Here is a 15,481-nt window from a genome sequence, read left to right as displayed (position 1 = left end):
GCAGTCTTGGTATGTTTCATCACTTTTGTGCCTTTTTTCAGAGAACCAACTTTTTGGCTTTGCTGATTTTCTCTCTTGTTCATTTGTTTTGTATTTTCATTGATTTCTGCTCATTATTATTTTCTTCCATTACTCTCTGAATTTTAGTTGTTCCTTTAGCTTCTTGAGATGAATACTTATTGATATCTTTTAGACTTCTTTTCTCTTTAAATACATTTAAGGTTAAAAAATTTCCCTCTAACCACAGGTTTAAATGTGTCCCACAAGTTTTCTTTTTCTTTTTCTTTGTTTGTATTTTTTTTTGTTTTTGCTTTTTGTATTTTTTTTTCCTTTATACCCCACAAGTTTTGATATGTTATATTTTCATTATCATTTCAATTCAAATATTGTTAATTTCCATTGTGTTATCTTCTTTGGCCCATGGGTTTGTTTTATAAGTGTACTAATTAATTTCCAAAAATGTTGATACTCAGTTTTTTTGTTTTAAGTTACTAATTTATAGCTTAATTCCATATGGTCAGAGAATATGACTCAGCATGTGGTCGGTTTTTATAAATATTCCATGTGCATTAAATGTGGATTTTGCATTTGTTGGCTCTTATATTCTATATATATCAAATAGGCCTAGTGTGTTCATCATGTTGTTTAAATATCTTATATCCTTAGCTGGGTGTGGTGGCACATGCCTGTAATCCCAGCTATGTGGGAGGCTGAGGCAGGAGAATCACTTGAACCTGGGAGGCAGAGGTTGCAGTGAGCCGAGATCCTGTCACTCCACTCCAGCCTGGGCAACAGAGCGAAACTCTGTCTCAAAAAAAAAATCTTACATCCTTACTGATTTCCTTGACTACTTGCTTGTTTTGTTACTGAAATAGATTTGTTAAAATCTCCCACTGTGATTGTAGATGAATTTTCCCCTTTTATTCTATGTTTCTTTATATATTGGGTGGAAACAAATTTAGGATTACTGTATCTTCCTGATTTAGTTGACTTTTTATTATTATGAAATATTCCTTTTAAATTTTTCTTTTTTTTTTTTTTTTTTTTTTTTTTTTTTTTGAGATGGAGTCTCGCTCTGTCACCCAGGCTGGGGTGCAGTAGCACAATCTCAGCTCACTGCAAGCTCCGCCTCTCGGGTTCACACCATTCTCCTGCCTCAGCCTCCCGAGTAGCTGGGGACTACAGGCGCCCGCCACCACGCCCGGCTAATTTTTTGTATTTTTAGTAGAGATGGGGTTTCACCATGTTAGCCAGGGTGGTCTCGATCTCCTGACCCTCGTGATCCACCCGTCTCGGCCTCCCAAAGTGTTGGGATTACAGGCGTGAGCCACCGCGCCTGGCCCCTTTGAATTTTTGATTAACCTTCTTGCCTTAAAATTGGCTTTGACATTGGCCAGGTGCGGTGGCTTATGCCTGTAATCCCAGCGCTTTGTGAGCCTGGGGTGAGAGCATCACTTGAGCCCAGGAGTTTGAGATCAGCCTGGGCAACATAGTGAGAGCCCCCCCATCTTTAAAACAAAATTAAAAATTAAAAGAAAATCTACTTTGATGAATCCTAGTACAGCAGTAACTTTTTTGGTGAACATTTGCAGGGTAAAGTTTATTTATTTATTTTTTTGAGACGGAGTCTCGCTGTGTCGCCCAGGCTGGAGTGCAGTGGCGCGGTCTCAGCTCACTGCAAACTCTGCCTCCTGGGTTCACGCCATTCTCCTGTCTCAGCCTCTGGAGTAGCTGGGACTACAGGTGCATGCTACCACGCGCCCAGCTAATTTTTTTTTTTTTTTTTTTTTTTTGTATTTTTAGTAGAGACGGGGTTTCACCCTGTTAGCCAGGATGGTCGCGATCTTCTGACCTCATGATCCGCCCACCTCAGCCTCCCAAAGTGCTGGGATTACAGGCGTGAGCCACCAGGCCCGGCCCGTTTTTTTGAGACGAAGTTTTGCTGTTGCCGCCCGGGCTGGAGTGCAGTGGTGCTATCTCTGCTCACTGGAACCTCCGCCTCCCGGGTTCAAGCGATTCTCGTGCCTCTCAGCCTCCCAAGTAGCTGGGATTACAGGCACATGCCACCACGCTCGGCTAATTTATATACATACATATATATATATGTGTGTGTGTGTGTGTGTGTGTATATATATATATATATATATTTTTTTTTTTTTTTTTTTTTTTTTTTTCTTTTCTGAGACGGAGTCTCGCTCTGTCGCCCAGGCTGGAGTGCAGTGGCCGGATCTCAGCTCACTGCAAGCTCCGCCTCCCGGGTTCCCGCCATTCTCCTGCCTCAGCCTCCCAAAGTGCTAGGATTACAGGCTTGACCCACCGCGCCCGGCCTAATTTTTATATTTTTAGTAGAGACGGGGTTTCACCACGGTGGCCGGGCTGGTCTCAAACGCCTGACCTCAGGTGATCTGCCTGCCTCGGCCTCCCAAAGTTCTGGGATTACAGGCATGAGCCACTGTGCCCGGCCTGCAGGGTAAGTTTTTTCTATCTTTCTGCTTCCAATCTTTAAATGACCTTACATTTAAGGTATTCTTCTTGTAAGTAGCATATAGTTAGGTATTTTTAATCCAACTTGACAATTGTCTATTATTTATTATTATTATTATTATTATTATTATTATTATTATTTTTCGAGACAGAGTCTTGCTCTGTCACCCAGGCTGGAGTGCAGTGGTGAGATCTCAGCTCACTGCAATTTCTGCCTCCTGGCTTCAAACAATTCTCATGCCTCAGCCTCCCAAGTAGGTGAGACTACAGGCGTGCACCACCATGCCTGGCTAATTTTTGTATTTTGAGTAGAGACGGGTGTTTCACCATGTTGGCCAGGCTGGTCTTGAACTCCTGGCCTCAAGTGATCTGCTGGTCCCAGCCTGCTAAAGTGCTGGGATTATAGGTGTGAGCCACTATGCCTGGCCAATGTTTGTGTTTTAATTGGAGTATTTAGTCCATGACCTTTTTTTTTTTTTTTTTTTTTTAAGACAGAGTCTCACTCTGTCACCCAGGCTAGAGTGCATTGGCACTATCTTGGCTCACTGCAACCTCTGCCTCCTAGTTCAAGCAATTCTCCTGCCTCAGCTTCCTGAGTAGCTGGGATTTCAGGGGCCCGCCACCACACAGAGCTAATTTTTTGTATTTTTAGTAGAGACGGGGTTTCACCATGTTGGCCAGTCTGGTCTCGAACTCCTGACTTCATGGTCCGCCCGCCTTGGCCTCCCAAAGTGCTGGAATTACAGGCGTGAGCCACCGCACCCAGCAAGTCCATCAACTTTTAATGTGATTACTGATCTGTTTGGATCTCAGTCTACCATAGTATTTCATTGTCTTTATTTGTCACATATAGTCAACATTCCTTTAGCGTTAGACACATATTTACCCTTTTCATTGCTCTTCATTTCCTACATTTCTACATTTCCATCTGTGATTATTTTCTTTCAGTTAAGTAGCTCCTTTTGGTACTTCTTTTGGTATTGCTGGCAGTAAAATCTCTATATTTGTCTGAAAACATCTTTATTTCACTATGTTTTTTATTTTTTAAGAATATATTTGGTGAGTATATAGTTAGATATTAGAATTTATTTTCTTTCTTTCTTTTTTTTTTTTTTTTTTTTTTGAGACGGAGTCTCGCTCTGTCACCCAGGCTGGAGTGTAGTGGCCGGATCCTGGCTCACTGCAAGCTCTGCCTCCCGGGTTCACGCTATTCTCCTGCCTCAGGCTCCCGAGTAGCTGGGACTACAGGCGCCTGCCACCTCGCCCGGCTAGTTTTTTGTATTTTTTAGTAGAGACGGGGTTTCACCATGTTAGCCAGGATGGTCTTGATCTCCTGACCTTGTGATCCGCCCGTCTCGGCCTCCCAAAGTGCTGGGATTGCAGGCTTGAGCCACCACGCCCGGCCAAAATTTATTTTCTTTCAAACTTTGTATCATTTTGTTGTCTTCTGGGGCCATAGAATCTGTCAGGTGTGAGGTGTTGGCCTTATTAGTCACGTGTTAGTCTTATGTTTGTGAATATAATATGTCTTTTTCCTTGGACTGAAGGGTTTGTCTTTGGTTTTTAACAATTTTATATCAATGTGGCTAAGCATGATATTTTTTTTAATCCTCCTTGGTGCTTGTAAAGCGTCTTTAATTACGTGATGTTTTTCATCTGTTTTACAACATTGGCCAATATCTCTTTAAATAGTGCATCTTCTCATTTTTTCTCTATTTCTGGGGCTCCCAGGTATGGTTTTGTTTGTTTGTTTTCTGTGACCTATGTCTTACTAATTTTCTAATCTTACTTTTTTCTCTGTACTTTAATCTGGATATGAAAATATGCCTATTTTCCACTCCACGTAAGATCTTATTTGTCTAGTTGGCTTTAAAATCTATTAAAATTCTAATTTGAGTTACGTATTTTTTTTTGGTTCTAAGATTTCCATCTGGTTCTTTATAGATTCCAGCTCTTTGGTCTGAGTTTCCATCTTTTAGCCTGTTTTAGTGGCCATGCTCCATCATTCAGATAGCTGAATCCCCTGGCATCCGTTCTGTGGTCTTCTTTTTCCTCTCGGCTTTCAGTCTTCTGTTTCTCTTTCCTGGTATGCCTGTAGTTTTTTTTTCTTTTTTTCTTTTTTTTTTTTTTAATTCAATGATGAGTATTGTGTATGAAAAAATATATGGAGGCCAGGTGCAGTGGCTCACACCTGTAATCCCAGCACTTGTGGGAGGCCAAGGTGGATGGATCACCTGAGGTCAGCAGTTCAAGACCAGCCTGGCCAACATGGTGAAACCCCGTCTTTACTAAAAATACAAAGATTAGCCAGGTGTGGTGGCGGGTGCCTGTAATCCCAGCTACTCCAGAGGCTGAGGCAGGAGAATCACTTGAACCTGGGAGGCAGAAGTTGCAGTGAGCCGAGATCGAGCCATTGCACTCCAGCCTGGGTAACAAGAGCAAAACTCGATCTGGAAAAAAGAAAGGAAGGGAAGAGGAGGTGAGGGGAGGCGATATGGGTTCTGAGGAGGCGATATGGGTTCTGAGTATGTTATCTTCCTCCAGAGGAAATTTTAGTCTTTCTGGCAGGTAGATAGCGTATGGGCACATCACCTTAATTCAGTTGAGGTGGTCTATTTCCGGTTTCCGTTGCTCCTAGGGCATAGCGTTTTTTAGGACCTTCAATTGAAAGTTTGGGAGTGTGTTGGGGACGGGTCTATTAAGGCTCCTCTTCCCTGGCAGGCCCTGAAATCCACATTTTGTTCTAGCAAAATCTCTCCTTGGCTTTTTTCCCCTTTAGCAGCTTCTTTTTTTTTTTGAGACAGTCTCGCTCTGTCGCCCAGGCTAGAGTGCAGTGGCGCAATCTCGGCTCACTGAAACCTCCACCTCCCGGATTCAAGCAATTCTCCTTCCTGCCTCAGCCTCCTGAGTAGCTGGGGTCACAGGTGCACGCCACCACACCTGGCTAATTTTTGTATTTTTAGCAGAAATAGGGTTTCTTTTTTTTTTTTTTTTTTTTTTTTTTTTTTTGAGATGGAGTCTTGCTCTGCTGCCCAGGCTGGAGTGCAGTGGCCGGCTCTCAGCTCACTGCAAGCTCCGCCTCCTGGGTTCACGCCATTCTCCTGTCTCAGCCTCCCGAGTAGCTGGGACTACAGGCGCCCGCCTCGTCGCCCGGCTAGTTTTTTTTTTGTATTTTTTAGTAGAGACGGGGTTTCACCGTATTAGCCAGGATAGTCTCGATCTCCTGACCTCATGATCCGCCCGTCTCGGCCTCCCAAAGTGCTGGGATTACAGGCTTGAGCCACCGCGCCCGGCCAGAAACAGGGTTTCACCATGTTGGTCAGGCTGGTCTCAAACTCCTAACCTCGTGATCCACCCGCCTCAGCCTCCCAAAGTGCTGGGATTACAGGCGTGAGCCACTGTGCCCGGCCAAGCAGCTTCTTTCTGTGTGGTTTCTCAGTCCCCAGTCACACCTCATTCCCCAGTTTAGGAATTAGCAAATGCCGGGAGGGCAGATTGCAAGCAGAATGTTGAGTTCCCTTTTCTATGGGATCTTGGCCCATAGAAAGTCTGCTTTGATACCATTAATGTCCAGGGTTTATTCTGGATGGGACTGCTGCGGAGTCTAGCTTACGCCTTTCTATGTGGCCCAGTGTGCCTTGCCTGTGAATAAGGAAATGCTCTGAGGCCAGAGGCTGCAGGGAAGCCAGCTGACTTCAGAGCATTTGTCACTCTTCTCCAGTCCTGGCTATTTAGATCCTTGTGGAATGCCTTCAAACCATTTGCTCTCTTTGCTTGCCTATTTCTTTTTGGTATTTTATCCACCTTGCGTAGTTGTTCTCAGAGGGCGGGTTGGCCTGGTACCTTCTGCTGGGCCATAGCTAGCAGCGTAAGCCTTGGAGCCCTGGCATTTGAAACCCCACACTGTCCAAGGCCAACTTCCCCAGCCTTGCCTCTAGCCACCTGTTTTGTCCACCCTGTGCTTAGCCTAGACTTTCCACACAACCTTTTCTTGCTACTTTCTCAGTTCTCTCCATCCATCAAAATTCGAATTGTTCTTCAGACCCATACAATCTCCACTTCTGATTCCTGGCATTGTGACCCATGATATTCTTCCTCTGCTGTAAACTCATAGCAATAACTGGCCGGCCACTGTAGCGTTGATGTATCACATCATGTGCCCTGCATTTAGCTTTTATCCAGTTGGGTGAGGGTGGGGACGTTGTGGTGCACACCTTTGTACCTAGATCGATTTGCTGCATATCTTGCAGGTGAAAGCACGTATTGCCAATGTAGAACCCAACCGAACAGTGGAGGTCAATGAGCAAGAAGCATTGGAAGAGAAACTGGAAAACGTGAAAGCCGTTCTGCAGGCGTATCATTTTACAGGTTTCGTTTGTTTTTTTAACCTAATTTAGTCTGGGTCTGTCTCTAGTGAGTTTGCTAGATGTGTTATTATTAGTCCTGGACTTATTTCATAATTTATAGTATTTTACACCCTGTGCCCTCCTCTCTCTCTCTCTCTCTCTCTCACATACACACACACACACATATACACACACACACAGCTGACATGCTATTTGTAGGCCTATCTTCACCTACAAGATTGGCTTCTTTGTACAGCAGCTGAGTTGGTGGCTGGCTTATTCCATTCATTTTAACAGTTCGTCATGTGCCAGACCCTGTACTATAACTGCCTTTACTGCTGGCTTGTTTTATGCTGCTAGTGAAGTAATTTGAACTTCTCAAGTCTCTGTTTCACCATAAGTAGGGATTTATTCTCCCATCTATGCCACAAGATAATTGTGGGAAGAACTGGGGACTATGACAAATTATTTCACACTCAGAAAAAAAGAATAGCTATAAATTAAATTTTTGGCCTTGCACAGTGGCTCATGCCTGTAATCCCATCACTTTGGGAGGCTGAGGCAGGATTACTTAAGTCCAGGAGTTCGAGACCAGCCTGGGCAACATAGCAAGATCTCATTTCAACTAAAAATTTAAAAATGAGCCAGATGAGGTGGCATGCGCTTGTGGTCCCAGCTATTCAGGAGGCCGAGATGGGGGGATTGCTTAAGCCCAGGAAGTTGAGATTGCAGTGAGCTGAGATCGTGCCACTGCTCTCCAGCCTACGGAAAAAAAAAAAAATTTTTCTCAATACTTTGATATTTAGGATGTTTTTTCATTTTTACCATTCTTCCATGGTTTTAACAACTCAAAGTGAGCCGGAGTCAAGGGGAAGAATGAGCCTGTGATACTCATTCAGCAAACATTTGTTTACAAAGTATACATATTCTGGGCACTGTGGAAGCTACTGGAGGCACAGATGAGTAAGATGTCACCTTGGCCTGCTGTCTGTTGAGGTGTCTTCTCGTTTGCCTCAGGACTCAGTGGTAAGCTGACCAGCCGAGGAGTTTGTGTCTGCATCAATACTGCTTTTGAGGGGAACCTATTGGCTTCCTATTTTGTGGACCTTGTCATACAGAAACCATTCCGGATACATCACCATTCAGTCCCAGTCTTCATTCCTCTGGAAGAAATAGCTGCAAAATACTTACAGACCAACATCCAGCACTTCCTGTTCAGTCTCTGCGAATACCTGAATGCTTACTCTGGGAGGAAGTACCAGGCAGACCGGCTTCAGGTATCTCTCTGGGATGTTATATGCCTCATTTGTGGGCCTAAGATAAAAGGGGAAAGGGGGGATGTTTTTTGTATTTTCAGTGTTTCCTAACTCTGAGTTAGCAGTTTGACCATTACCTTTCCGATGCTTCTTATTTATATAAAAGCACTATCCCACCCTCTTTTCTTTTGAAACTCTGGATGGCTTTGAAGCTTGGGTACTGGTTAAAGGATTATGCACCCTTGAATGGTGGTCTTCAAGCTTTTATCATAAGATTGTACAGAGTGCAGTTGCTATACTTTTGATTCAACAAGGATTTATAGAGTGCCTACTATGTACCGTACCAAGTGCCTTGCCGAACCTTGGGTATAGATCTCATTAGAAAGAGAAGAAGGGGCCGGGCGCGGTGGCTCAAGCCTGTAATCCCAGCACTTTGGGAGGCCGAGACGGGCGGATCACGAGGTCAGGAGATCGAGACCATCCTGGCTAACACGGTGAAACCCCGTCTCTACTAAAAACTACAAAAAAACTAGCCGGGCGACGTGGCGGCGCCTGTAGTCCCAGCTACTCGGGGAGGCTGAGACAGGAGAATGGCCTGAACCCGGGAGGCGGAGCTTGCAGTGAGCTGAGATCCGGCCATAGCACTCCAGCCTGGGTGACAGAGCGAGACTCCGTCTCAAAAAAAAAAAAAAAAAAAAAAAAAAAAGAGAAGAAGGATTTCTGCAGTGCCGTGGAAGAATGCTGTCCAACTTCCCCTAAACTCTAGCCTACCTTTTTGGGTTGCAGTGGAGCTAAGTTTGGGTGAAAAAAGTAATGGGGAAATGAATGCATATGGCTGTAAGTGACCCCTACGAGCTTAGCATTTCCTCCTCTATGTATTTGGAATCACCCTGCAGCTCTCAGTTGTAGGTTTAACTTAAATTGAAATGTGGATGCAGTCATGAAGCATCTTACCTTTGTAACGTCAGTGAAGTTTTTGCAGCAACAGTCTCTTGTGGAGCTGTACCCCTGGCCATTTAGGCCTGTAGGGCTTTGCGGGCTGCCACTGACTCTTAGTTATCTTACACATCTTTTTCATTAGTCCTTCTTTCAGAACTTTTTCTGCCCCTCATTTATTTCTCTGAAATGTAATTGATGGGCCTCTTTTTGGTTGACATAATTGAAGTGTCAGTAAACACCACCTTTGGAACTGCAGTCATCCTGTACTTCATTTTGTTCCTCACCCCTCTCAGAGTGACTTTGCAGCCCTCCTGACTGGGCCCTTGCAGAGAAACCCACTGTGTAACTTGCTGTCATTTACTTACAAACTGGACCCAGGTGGTCAGTCCTTCCCGTTCTGTGCTAGATTGCTGTATAAGGACCTCACAGCAACTCTTCCCACTGACGTCACCGTGACATGTCAAGGTAAGAAGGGTGCCTCGGTGCAGCAATTCTCATATCCCAGTTTATTCGAGTAAAACAGGGAAAACAGGTAGAATCCATGAAGTAGGCCTTTTGAGACACTTTGTTTTCATAAATAAGCTATGTGTTACTCAGACTGCTAAGACAGAACATTCTTTTGAGATGGAGTCTGGCTCTGTTGCCCAGGCTGGAGTGCAGTGGCGCAGTCTCGGCTCACTGCAAGCTCCGCCTCCTGGGTTCACACCATTCTCCTGCCTCAGCCTCCTGAGTAGCTGGGACTACAGGCGCCCGCCACCACACCCGGCTAATTTTTTTGTATTTTTTAGTAGAGATGGGGTTTCACCGTGTTAACCAGGATGGTCTTGATATTCTGACCTCGTGATCTGCCTGCCTTGGCCTCCCAAAGTACTGGGATTACAGGCATGAGCCACTGTGCCCAGCCAGAACATTCTTGTTTCTACCAATCTTTTCCTTCCTCTTTGTAAATAGTAAACATGATTGTCCCCATTTTCCCTCCTTATTTGCCCACCCACCTCTGCCAGTGTTCTTGCAGCCTATAATTGTTTTCATTGGGGGCCCTGCTTCAGGAGAGACACCTAATGATAAGGCTGAGTCATGGGTCAGTTATGGTGAATGGAGCCAGAAGACTCATTTCACTACGAAGACAAATGGACATGACGTGCCAGCACACACTTACTCCTCCCTGTGAAGCAGTCTCTTAAATGGAAATTCTTCCAGACTGGCTGAGAGACTTTTTGGTGAACCTGTTTCAGTTAAATGTGACATGGGCAATAATGAAAAATTGGGTAAAATGTTTTTAGGAGGCAGAAATTTTGAAGCTGCCCCAGATTTCCCACCATCGGTCTTTGATTTCTCTGGGCAGTCTGGTTCAAGTCCCCAGTCTCTAGATTGCATTGGTCCAATAAGGGGCAGCCTCTCTCAGTGCAGACCCCCCCACCAAAACAAACTGTATGGGTCCAATGGGTCCAGAATATCAGTGATCCAGGCTCCGATTCCCCCAGCTGCACTGAATGAGATTGGTGGAATCTTTCTTTTTAGGAGAGGAAGCATTATCCACTTCATGGGAGGAGCAACGAGCATCTCATGAAACTCTGTTCTGTACGAAGCCCCTGCATCAAGTGTTTGCCTCATTTGCAAGAAGAGAAAAGTTGGATGGGTCTGGTCTCCTAATAGATTGTTTTCACTGCACTGGGAACACCTCAGAGGTAAGTAACCAGTACTGAAGACAGTGCCAGGCAGGTGGGGCCCTTCTGATGAAGAGAGACACCTACCTTTTCATCTGGATAGAAGAGCAGGTTTGAGTATAGACACTGGCATTTTTGAACAGTTCCCATGATTTCCTGGTCACTTCTTAAAATGCTCAAGATCATGTTTTTTAAAGGTATTAATTGATCATACATTTTAGTTGAAAATCATTTGTGGGGCAATAAAAGCCATTTTTTGAAAAAGGTGTATCACTCAAGAAGTACTTATGAAAAAAATAGGGAAAAATACCAAATTATTGAGGGCATTAAGTTGTCACAGTAACTGCTACTTTTTTTTTTTGGAGACAGAGTCTCGCTCTGTTGCCCAGGCTGGAGTGCAGTGGCGCGATCTCGGCTCACTGCAAGCTCCGCCTCCCGGGTTCACGCCATTCTCCTGCCTCAGCCTCCTGAGTAGCTGGGACTACAGGCACCCGCCACTGCGCCCGGCTAATTTTTTTTTTTTTTGTATTTTTAGTAGAGACGGGGTTTCACTGTGGTCTCGATCTCCTGACCTTGTGATCCGCCCGCCTCGGCCTCCCAAAGTGCTGGGATTACAGGCGTGAGCCACCATGCCCGGCCAACTGCTACTAATTTAATGGCAGGAATAGAGATGCCAAAAATCCTAAAATTTTAAAAGGGCTCTCACAGAAATGTAGCACTCCACTCAAACTGTAGTAGCTTGATTGTGTTGAGAAACACTGATATAAATAAATGGAAAAACAACCCACATTCACTAATGAAAATAAAGAAGACCCAATGTTTTTTTTAAAGGAAAGTATTTCTAGCTTTTATGGAAGCTTTAAGTAATTTTTCCTCATTTTCCTCTTTGAAACTTTTGAAAAGGAAGTTCTTCGGTGTTTGGTTAGGTGCAGTGTATTCTAGGCCACTGCTTTATAAACATGGTGTGAGAAAGCAGTAGGATAAAATAATCAGCATTCAATCTGTCTCATATTTTGTTTTTCTAAAACAGTTTAGTAGAGCTCTGAATGTACTAAGAAGTCCCCGCTGAAAAAGCACGGTTAGAAATCTGCCCATAAACTCAGGGGGACTCAGGCGCCCCCTGGGTCTTCCCTCTCCTGCAGGCTCTGAGGTTAGTGTCCCAATTTGCTGGCACCCCTGGTTCCTTGGCGTGTGGGTCAGATATGAAGACCTGTGTCTGGCTGACCAGGTTCTCCCGTTTTTGTCCCTAGCTCTCCCTTGCCCAGGCACAGATAGGAGTCAGGAGTCATGACTGGCCCAAGACCACATTCAGACTTAACCTGCAATGGCCACTTCCTAGACCTCATGGTCATGAAGTAACCTCCATGTGGGAGAGCTCCGGGAACAGTGCAGGGGACTAAAGCCAGCTTGGAGTACCCTTTAGAAGAAAGCAGTTGAAGAATAAAAGAGGGCCAGGCTGTAGGAGTTCCGGGGTACAGTGAGCTATGATGAGACCTTCAAGCTCCTGCCTTCCAGGCCTATGGTGGGGACCAGTGGCATGAGTCAGCAAAGTACAGCACTCCTCAGATAAGTGATATTACCACAGTTTCCACCATCACTTTCAAGTTGATTAAAGCTTTTAATAAAACAGTCTTGTTCTTTACCAATACCTGTAAATTCTCTTAAAGCAGTAGCAAAGGCGACTGTAGCAAGAGCTCAAAAGGCAAGGCAATGTCGGAGTGTATTTAACAGAAGATTAAAAATATAAATGTAGAAGATCTGTTTATATATTTTTCTTTCAGAAATAAACCCCTCCTCCCCTGCCAGGTGAAAGGAAATATTGCACTTTCTGCTCTCATGACTAAGGGGACGGGGGTTCCAGAAGAACCTTTCAAGATGATGAGAAACACCAGGACGAGGGCCATCTCACCTCACTTGGACCACGTGGAGACCACCAGGTATCCTGCTTGACCTCCCTTCAGAATGGGAGCAAAACGTTTGCCAGCCATGTCCCGCCCCACCAAGCCCCGTCTGAAGCAGAGCTTCCCCGCCTGTGTTCCCTCCACAGTCCCGGTCAGCCCAGTGGCAAAGGCCGCTTCGTCCCAGCTCTGCCACCCTCCTGCTCACAGTGGCCAGGGCCCCTCAGGGGCAAGGATAGCAGAGATTGGAACGAGGGCTGTAGAAGGACTGTTCAGCCCTACGCCTAAGACCCCTACGCTGGGGACGCTACAGGCACATGGAGGAATAGCAGGGCCACCCTCAGAGTTCACACATCCACGAGCAAACAAAGGCTGAGGAGATTTCTAAACCTAAAGTCCGCCAGTGTGCACTTCAATCCAGGAAGGCCAGGACTTCCTTCAGTTCCAAAAAATAAATGCTCCCAGTTTGGACTGTTGCAGGCTTGAGGCCGTTCAGGAGTTGTCTACCACCTGGTGGGGCAGTGTGACAGAGGGGCCGTTGGGGAAGGTGGCTGGCTTGTCCCGCCCCTTCAAGAAGAAGGTCAGCAGCTCCCCCTTCCCCTTCACAAAGATGGGGCCCCGCCTCACAAAGCGGAAGCCGTACTCTCGGAGGATGACTTGGGTTTCTTCTACCACCTGTAGAGGGATGGGGAGCAAGAATGTGGCGTTACTGGGGGAGCCTAGACTGAGGGCGGGTAGGGCTTTGGGTGGTTGGAGCTGAGCACTGATCCATGGGTCCCAGGCAGTACCGGGCCCTCAGCACCCTGGCCAAGCCCTTCCTTCCACCCCCAACAAGCAGCGGGTGGGCAGGAGAGCCCTGGAGTGACTGGCTGGGGGCCTTCTCTTGCCCAGGACAGCCATGGTCACCTGGGTGGCAGCACTGTTGCCTGGAAACTGCCACTGCCTGCTCTTCTATCCCTCTGCCCCTTTCGTGGAGCTCTTCTACCAGACCCCACTGAGAGATCACAAGGTATCGGAAGGTTCATACCCAGAGGCAGGCCATACGCACCCAGAACTTCAACCCAGGTTTTGTGGATGGGTGGGAGCATTTCCTCCTGCGCTGAGGCTAGCTATTGCGGGGACTCCTTTCCACTCACCCCATGCCTCTGTCTGCGGACTTAACTGTTCGGGGCCAGGGTGGGAGGTGGGCACATGGGAAAGCACTGTTCCGAGTCTGAGCACACGCCGGCTCTGCTGCTGGACGTACCTGGATGTTGCCCATGACCCCCGTGGACTCCATCCTGCTGGCTACATTGACCGTATTGCCCCAGATGTCGTAGTGTGGTTTCCGGGCTCCGATGACCCCAGCCAGAACCCCGCCTTTGTTCATGCCTAGGGTAGAGGCATCAAGTTCAGCACAGCCACAGGCCAAACCTTGTCATGAGCCTCAGAAACCAACTCCTCTTTTATAGAATTTGTCACCAGACCTGTACCACAAAGCTCCTAATTATGTAACACATCATTGTCCTCGTTCAACTTGCCTGTATGCTACTGGAGGGTGGCAGTCACGTCTCCTGTTTATCTGTGTGCTTGGCAGTGTCAGCGGCCACCCCCCCCATATGCAGATTTACTCAGCATGGTAATGGCCAGTTCTAATACACCTGGTATTTCAAATCTCCTGTGACCTCGCTCCGGAATGAGACCCCCCTCAGTGGAAGAGCAGGTGATCTTAACTCCTTTCAAAGAGCAGGCTTGTCTGGGAAGCCATGCCCTCAGCAGGCACAGAAACCCCTCTGGAAATGGATCACAAACTCACTTCTCAGTCAGGCAGGCCAGGCTTCTGTTGTAAACAGTAGGCACAGTATAGCCTGACCATCACATCAGCTGGGTTTTGGTTTAGTCATCTAGAGGAGTCTGGACTAAAGGTCTTTCAGGTCCCCTCGCCCTGTGAGTGCGTGAACCTCCCCACCCAAATGCCTCAGTCCTCCTGAGCCTCCATGTCTCTCCTGCTGGTGGGCCAGGCCCCTGCCACGGCAGGCCGGCTGGGGGCGCTCACCTATGCGCAGCATGAAGTTATTGAAGGACTGGTTGTTGATGTTGGTGAGCGTATCCTTCATGGCCAGCGCAAAGTCGGCCAGGTCAGCCAGGTGCTGCCAGCGTTCTCTCTCAGACTTGTCCTCCTGTGCCAGGGGACCGTGGATAAAGTGTCAGGGGCCGCTCATCGCAGCAGGCTGCTCTGCTGCCTTCCCTGGTAGTGTTCTGGGGGTGGATTCCCCACAGCTAGATGTTCAAGGCTCCTTTCCTCCCACAAAGGAGTCAGCAGCCGCGCTAGCTCCGACTTGCCACTGTGACAAAGTTCACGTAGCAGCTCTAAGCAAAGACTGGGCAATGGGGGTAGAGGAGACGGACCCGTGAGTCTGACTGTGAGGCGGGCTCCTTCACCTTGGCTGGGCCTGGTCCTTAGGTGATTGTCAAGTTGTCCTTGTTTGGATCCCTCAACTAGGTGATAAGCACTGGAGGGGGTGACCCGCCTTGGACGTGTTTCTGTAACCTCATCCATACAATAGAGAGGGCCATGGGATGGTCTTAGAGGTAAAGCAGGATGATGATGTTTTAAGACCAGAGCTTGGGACCAGGGCTCCTACACCTCATTTTCTCTCCTGGTAGCTGAACACAGGTCTAAATTAGCTTAACAAATGAACAGGCTGCCGTTGACCAGAGTTCTGAAGGCCACACTTTTTAAGTTTCCCTTGTTAACAATTGCTCTCCAGTTCCTATGAAAGCACAGAGACTTAAGGGGGCCTGGCCACAGAACACAACCATCTTAGGCCTGAGCTGTGAACAGCAGGAGGTTGTGTGTGTGTTCTGTTTCTCTGCTTGCCAGACTTTCTCAATAAACCCTACTATTTATA

General features: G+C 46.6%; 2 protein-coding genes across 7 annotated transcripts in view; one reads left to right on the top strand and one right to left on the bottom strand.

Moving 5' to 3' along the window:
* Positions 1-15,481, top strand: part of CENPO (centromere protein O) — a 26,477-nt gene extending 10,996 nt beyond the window's left edge. The window contains exons 4-8 of one of the 2 annotated variants that reach the window (XM_030921247.1): positions 6,735-6,852; positions 7,949-8,107; positions 9,404-9,490; positions 10,547-10,713; positions 12,474-15,481. In XM_030921247.1, the coding sequence (XP_030777107.1) occupies positions 6,735-6,852; positions 7,949-8,107; positions 9,404-9,490; positions 10,547-10,713; positions 12,474-12,479 (537 nt within the window). In that variant the 3' untranslated portion in view covers positions 12,480-15,481. Of the gene's footprint in view, positions 1-6,734; positions 6,853-7,847; positions 8,108-9,318; positions 9,491-10,546; positions 10,714-12,473 lie in introns of both variants that reach the window. The other variant, XM_010358504.2, reaches the window with a different exon arrangement.
* The window catches only part of ADCY3 (adenylate cyclase 3), a 104,399-nt gene continuing 101,208 nt past the window's right edge, over positions 12,291-15,481 (bottom strand). For 3 of the 5 annotated variants that reach the window (XM_010358501.2, XM_010358503.2, XM_010358502.2), the window contains 3 exons: positions 14,626-14,749; positions 13,837-13,961; positions 12,291-13,265 (listed from right to left, as the gene is read on the bottom strand). In XM_010358501.2, the coding sequence (XP_010356803.2) occupies positions 13,083-13,265; positions 13,837-13,961; positions 14,626-14,749 (432 nt within the window). In that variant the 3' untranslated portion in view covers positions 12,291-13,082. The remainder of the gene's footprint in view (positions 13,266-13,836; positions 13,962-14,625; positions 14,750-15,481) is intronic. The other 2 variants (XM_030921245.1, XM_030921246.1) reach the window with 1 other exon arrangement.

This window comes from Rhinopithecus roxellana, chromosome 17 (assembly GCF_007565055.1).
Source record: "Rhinopithecus roxellana isolate Shanxi Qingling chromosome 17, ASM756505v1, whole genome shotgun sequence".
Classification (NCBI taxonomy): domain Eukaryota; kingdom Metazoa; phylum Chordata; class Mammalia; order Primates; family Cercopithecidae; genus Rhinopithecus; species Rhinopithecus roxellana.
This window is presented reverse-complemented; position numbering and strand designations above follow the sequence as displayed.